We start from the raw sequence: 7,212 nt of genomic DNA on the forward strand, positions 1-7,212 counted from the left end.
AATAAGACCTCATTGTTCGCTTTGTCTCGAAAGTGGAAGGTATATGCTCTCCCCTTAACTGGGTGATCAAAAAGCCAAACCACTCTTACGCTTTCAGTACTTTATGCATTTAAATCCTTTAGCAGGCCTGCCTTCCCGAGGAGTTGCAATCAACTCTTAAAGCCGTTTATGGCCTGTGTGAAGGGAACGAGCTAAGTGGGAAACGACTTTGACGCCAAGAATTCCAACCCACTATAATCAAATGTGGAAAGTGACGAAAATCCTTTTCAACGGTTGCGCGCAGTGATTAGCCTTCCCCCAGTATCCTCGAGATACGTAAAGCCTTTGTTCTAAAGGTTGGGAAGCCTCCTGAGGGAGTTTATCACTGACGGCTGAATGGGAAGCCTGATTACGAACCATAGAATTAGAAACTTTGAGCCGAGTCAGTAACCAAACATTGTAACATCATAGTGCAAGGGTGGGGAAGAATCCGCCCCCAAGATTACTCACCATATATCTCCCAAGATAACTACTCAATTGTGAAGCAATTCACTTTGGGTTAACTTCTGGAAAAAGGCAAAAAAACGGGCGGCCCCTAGGGGGTGACACGGCTGTTTGAGCTGACGGAGTATCGAGACTAGTGGGCTATGATGTTATTAATGACCCTTGAATAAAGAGTCTTTCTGAAGTGTTTTATTTTGTATCCAACCTGTTAAAACATTGGGGATTTGAACACATCCTCGCAGAACATACACTTTCTGTTAGATTAGGCAAAATGACTGTACTTTGTGTGCTGTGCTTGCATTTTTTATTTCAGAAAATCATCCATCATACTTGAAAATTTTCTCAACAAAATTCAAAATCCTCACAAAAACACACACAAAAAAGAAAAATCAGGGCCATCTAGCGCATAAGAGCAACATCTTAGCGTGTGTAACAGTTCTATTAGCGCATTCAAACATCAAATTAGCACGTACAACTAAAACAGTAGCGTTTCAATCCTAAGGCAAAACAGTGAACAATCCTTTAGCGCGTACAAGCATGATATGAATTAGACTCTACATTAATGAAAAGTGTAATTTAGAAGTGTCTATGATAATATTAAAGTAAATTTTAAGAAAATAAAGGTGTGACTTGGTTTCTTAAGTTTAAAAAAATTAAAATAATCTTTATCTCAAATTCTTGATTAAGTGCTAATTTACAATTTTATTTTTTTATCATAATGTCGTAATAATTAGATTAATCGAAATTTATATCACATTGGACAAAACTTCTATCACAAATTAAAAAAAATTATTTTCATCTCAATTATTTCAATTATTTTTATTCAAATTTACTTAAATAATTATTATCCGAAATTTGTATTCTAGCATGGTTTTATCTCCCTAAATAAAAATAAAAAAATGTTTTGTCCTTTAGTCTATGCACATTTTTAAAAATATTTTTGTTTACTTTAAGTAATATATTTTTCTTCCTCTTTAATTATATAGAGATGATTTTCATTAAAGAGGCATATTCAGTTAAAAAGATTAGATTTAAAATTTTAAAGGTGAAAATAATATCTTAGTGTTAACAAGCTCTTGCGTTTTTGGTGAAGTTGAAAAGTTCTAATTGGGCCCACGAAGGATCAAGTCTTGCTAGGTGCAAGGCATTGATTAGGTCAAAATCATTCCTTGGGTGGATTTTGGTAGAAGACCTTGACTCTATGGGGTATCCCCAAAATAAAAAAAACGGATAATATCCTAATTTTTTTTAATTCATTTTTTCTTATGTTTTGAATGTGATAATTAAAGTATTAAATATATAATTTTTTGTTTTCAGGTTTTGGCAAAGACCTTGGCTCTTTGGGGTATCCCAAAACAAAAAACAAAATAAAAGATGATTATGTAATCACATTATTTATGAGTATTGCATGACATTTGACATCATAAGCGTCAAAATCATACCTAGGGTGGATTTTGGTAGAAGACTTTGACTCTTTGGGATACACCCCAAAAAAATAAAAAATCTTAATTATTTTTTATTCATTTTTTCCATTTTTTTGAATGTGATAATTAAATTATTAAATATACAATTTTTTGTATTAAGGTGCTGGCAAAGACCTTGGCTCTTTGGGGTATCCTCAAAACAAAGCAAAAAAGATGATTATGTAATCATATTATTTATGAGTATTGCATGGCATTTGACATCATAAGAACTAGCTTGGGCATTTGCATTTCTATTTGATGTGACTTCAAACCTTTTCATAATTATTAAATTAATCTAAGCCTTTTACTAAGATACATAGTGGGAAGCTCGCCCCCTACCTTTCCTAGTATAAAATGCTTTAATAATGCTTATACTTTTGATTGGAGTTATAAATTGACAATGTTAGAAATAGTGATCTCATCTCCAACTTGAATACTCATTAACACTTAATAAAAACTTGAATCTTGATAACAATAATAACAAAACAATTTAACCATAATAATTAAACCAACACATACTACACCATTATCAACTAATTTAATTATTTTATTTCTTTTCTACTTCCCTATAAATCAATGTATGAGCCAAAATAGTAGGTAGAGAAGTAGGCCCAATTCACTATTTGTGAAGTTTGATGTTATATTACTTATTTCACAATGTAAAACCCCCACAAACTAGGGGCATTAAGACAGGTCCATATCATTCCCAATCTAGGACGTGGATGCCAATATATTATATGAGTACCAACTTCCTAATATTTTTTTTTATGTTGGTTCCCAATTAAATATAATTAATTCTTGGTATGATGAGATGGGTCCGAGTTTAATTTTTTTTTAATGGATTGAATCTTTTATTTGAGATAGTTTAATCAAAATATGACATTTGATTACATATAGGTCTATAATTTATTTGTATTCCTATTTTTAAATATTCTTATTATCTACTTGTACAATCTGTTAGTAGAATCCATTGTATAAACTACTCTGAAAACTGTTATATGATTGGGCTGCCTTCTTTTACCCGGTCTTCGACCACCTTAATAAATTCTACCAGCAGGCTTCTTCTCCAATTAGATTTTATTTTATTTTATTTTTCTCTTCTGACCAGTTCTTCATATTCTTAAGTTTGAATATGATATTTTTTTTAAGACAGCTATAAATTATGCATAAACACCAATGAACGATCAATTTGGTACGAGAAGAACATTAGACAACAATGAGTCGAGAAAATGGTGGGTGTAGAGGTTTCTTTTCCTGTTTGGGAGGAATTGCAAATGTTTTTCTTGATTTTTTTGGTTTGAGAAGAACATTGCACAACACCAATCAACAGTTGGAAGGTTTTTGATAGAAAATATATTTCTTTCTGTGCTATATCAATTCTGTTGTATATTCCTCTATTTTCTGAGCTCGCTTGTTTAAATTTTTCACAGAAGATTTGGGTGACAATGGACGACAGGCCGTGACTGGACAAGCAATTCAATCGCCCATTGCAGTAAGTATTAGTTTTTATGCATACTAATAAAGTTGGAATTAATAAATTCAAAGTTATATGTCTAAATTGATTTGTGATACAAAATCTATTTCTTATATGTAATCGTTTGTTATTTTTCTCGTTTCTCGTTTCTGATAACATAGATATATACTTGTTTGACAAACAAGTGAAATAATAGATATTGAATCTAAATTTACTGGTTCACTGCCACAAAGTATTTTATATGGGAGTTCCATATATCAGTCTGTCAAAAGTATGTTTTTCTAACAGTCTAATTTTTGTTTACATCAGTCAACTTTTAATTGTTCTTCTGTTTGTATTTCAGAGTGATCCAGCTGTGAAGGATCCAAAACCACCCACCTCTCTGGGTGTGAATAAAGGGAAGGATCCACAGACTGATATAGCCATAACATCAGCTACAAAGGATACAAAACCACCCATTTCTCCGGGTGCTAATAAAGGGAAGGATCCACAGACTGATATAGCCACAACATCAGCTGCAAAGGATCCAAAACCACCCACTTCTCCGGGTGTGAATAAAGGGAAGGATCCACAGACTGATATAGCCATAACATCAGCTACAAAGGATCCAAAACCACCCATTTCTCCGGGTGCTAATAAAGGGAAGGATCCACAGACTGATATAGCCATAACATCAGCTGCAAAGGATCCAAAACCACCCACTTCTTCAGGTGTGAATAAAAGGAAGGATCCACAGATTGATATAGCCATAACATCAGCTGCAAAGGATCCAAAACCACCCACTTCTCCGGGTGCTAATAAAAGGAAGGGTCCACAGACTGATATAGTCATAACATCAGCTACAAAGGATCTAAAACCACCCACTTCTCCGGGTGCTAATAAAGGGAAGGATCCAAAGACTGATATAGACATAACATCAGTTGCAAAGGATCGAAAACCACCCACTTCTCCGGGTGCTAATAAAGGGAAGGGTCCACAGACTGATATAGCCATACCATCTTCTCACCATGTATAAGTTTGTGATCATGATTTCAGTTAGAGATAACTGGAAACGGCAATAATAATAATAATTAATGCATAGTAAAATAAGATAGCAGTTTACAATGGTTTGATTCATCTTGTTTGCTTTACAATTTTATTGAATACAATTTGTCATTTATTCAGATGAGAATAGTCGATCCTTCATAGTTATAAACTTTTAATCCAAATCTATCAATTAATTGAGGGTTTAATGTACACTAAAATTTAATTAGAGATTGCTTTCATTTTTTTTTGGTTTAAGTTGATCTTACATAGAATTTGATGATGCATATTTCTACCATCCACTTTCTTTTGTGAATAGTGTCTCATTCCTTTTAATTAATAAAAATATTTCACACCTTATGCATTGAAAATCTTGAATATTATTTTAAAACTTTACATGGTTAACATCCATAAACAAGAAACTACATCAAATTTATGTTAACAATAATATATAGGAACTTTGTTTACAAGAGTCAACTTTCTAATTGTTCTTGTGTTTGTATTTCAAAGTGATGAAGCTTCAAAGAGTGGAATGGTTAAGGATCTAAAACCACCCACTTCTCTTGGAGCGAACACAGGGAAGGGTCCACAGACTGATATAGCCACAACATCTTCTTACCATGTCTAAGTTTGGGATCATGATTTCAGCTAGCATTTTATAATGGTTTGATTCATCTTGTTTGTTCTACAGTTTTCTCTATGGTTAATTGAGGGCTTCAAGTACGATGAAATCCAATTAAATATTGTTTTCATTATTACTTTTTAGACTTGGTCTCACACAAACTTTGGGAATGTGTCTTTTTATCTCTCTTTTTTAATAATATCATTTTTTTAATGAATAAAATGTAGTGTATACTTTATTCATAAAAAAGAAATCCCAAATACAATTTTAAAATCTTAGATGGTTCATATCCATCGACAAGAAAAAAAATTAAATTAAATACAAGTAGATAATGACTATCTTTTTTTTTTCACTTTTTTTTATTGAAAAGAAGAAAGAAGTTTCAAAATTACAAGTAGTGACATATGACAAGAGTTAAGTATATAGAGAAGAAGGTAGCTACAACAAATAGAGAGATTTGTATAGAAATATCAAATGCCATAAGCCTTAAGGTCTACATGATATCCACTTACACCATAATGCATAAAATCTAATGAAATTAATCATCACTATGAAATGTGCTAGAATCATTTGTTAAGAGTTCCTTTTGTATGATGTAATAGTTAGATCCATCAACTTGGAGCACACTTTTTTTTTTATCGGTAATTGTTTCTTATTTCTATTTAAATATTAGGATTTAAGCCTGGCCCGAACTAAGTAGGGATACAACAAGCAAGCCCTCTCCCCAAAAAAACCATGCACCAAAGTGCAAGACCCATTAACAGGTCAAACATTACATACCAGTGTTGGCTCCACCCTTATCATGAGACAAGAGAACCATATTGAGAGGAGCCTCTTCCTTAAACTTCTCGTCTCTCTTTCACTTCACCTCTGCCCACCCTTCCTCTTGGACCCTAGTTTCCTACAACTCTGTCTTGAATTCATCAATAGGAAGCCTCCTAGACTTCAAACTTCTTGCACAATCTTGATTTACATTATTCTCCACACCAACACAACCCCCTGTCTTTGGACAAGTAACAACTTTCGATCCTTGATTATTAGGTCCTTCCCAGATTTGCCATCTCTAGAGCAAGTATCGACATTGGCATTATCCAAACTCCTGAAACCTTCATTAAGTTTGAAAGGAGTTACTTCACTCTGGGATGTGTCACAAGCAACACTCATCTCCTTTGAGGCATGAGGGGGGTCATTTTGACTATCTTTTTCCACCACATAATGGGAATCTAAAAAATCTCTCTACCATGTGCCCTTCTTTTTTTATTTTTTCTGTTCACAACTTGTAGCTATGTGACCCAACTGGAAGTATTGACAACACCTAAAGGATATGCCCTCATAATCCACTAGTTGAATCCAATTTCTTTCTCTATATTTCAGTAATAAATCCATACAAAAGCCCTTTTACAAATCCATTTCAACTAGGATACGAGCAAAGGTTGTGTGATGAAAACCTAATGACCCATCATCCACTCCCAAAATTTTGCCCAATGAATCACCAATAGCCTCAAAACATGCCTTAAACTACAATTGCAAAGAAAGATAAGGAAGTCTTCCCCACATTGGAACTTTGTATGCAACTTGCATAGTTTTTCTTACTACTTTTTGAGTGGCTGACAAAGAGATACAACTATAAAGGGTATAATGTTGGCTTCTAAATATTTAAAATTGAGGCCAAATTGGGAGGACACAGGTGATTGTTGGGAAAAATGGTGTCTCAACCTTGCATTTATGCGAGGTTACTATTTATAGTAAGTTTTCATTTGAGCATGAAATGGTGCGAAACTCTCCCTGAAGCTTCTGGTTGGCTAGATAAGCATTCCGGTAAAGTTGCATCGCAAGGTCAGCTAGTTTTGAAGATATTAAAGTTTTCGTCTTGGAGGGGTGCGATAAAATGTTTAAACTTAATTTTGGGGGCTTTAGAGGCTCCGAAATGCCCTGAAAAGTGGCCGTAATCGGTGCAACGGGTTACGAGGTGATAGAGCACTTCGCGAGCTTTCCGACACTTCAAACGGTTCGTCAATCGGACACCCGGTTCTCAAGTTATGGCCTCCGGAAGTTTGTACTCCTGAAATAGGAAAAATAATTTGTATCGGATACATAAATGAGCTGTAAAAGGGAGCGACACATGTTGATGTGTGCTTTAACATGTC

At 34.0% G+C, this 7,212-nt stretch overlaps 1 protein-coding gene across 1 annotated transcript; it reads left to right on the forward strand.

The window, feature by feature from the left end:
• Positions 1-3,162: 3,162 nt before the first annotated feature.
• On the forward strand, positions 3,163-4,435 carry LOC131859287 (uncharacterized). Its single transcript, XM_059212878.1, has 3 exons — positions 3,163-3,283; positions 3,377-3,438; positions 3,764-4,435. Exons 1-3 carry the CDS (start codon positions 3,163-3,165, stop codon positions 4,433-4,435), a joined length of 855 nt encoding a protein of 284 aa, XP_059068861.1.
• The last annotated feature ends 2,777 nt before the right edge of the window (positions 4,436-7,212 follow it).

This window comes from Cryptomeria japonica, chromosome 10 (genome assembly GCF_030272615.1).
Source record: "Cryptomeria japonica chromosome 10, Sugi_1.0, whole genome shotgun sequence".
NCBI classification, from domain to species: domain Eukaryota; kingdom Viridiplantae; phylum Streptophyta; class Pinopsida; order Cupressales; family Cupressaceae; genus Cryptomeria; species Cryptomeria japonica.

Coding starts and splice junctions, on each gene's coding strand:
- LOC131859287 (XM_059212878.1), top strand. CDS start 3,163: ATGAGTCGAGAAAATGGTGGGTGTAGAGGTTTCTTTTCCTGTTTGGGA. Junction 3,284..3,376: donor CACCAATCAACAGTTGGAAG/GTTTTTGATAGA, acceptor AATTTTTCACAG/AAGATTTGGGTGACAATGGA. Junction 3,439..3,763: donor CAATTCAATCGCCCATTGCA/GTAAGTATTAGT, acceptor TTTGTATTTCAG/AGTGATCCAGCTGTGAAGGA.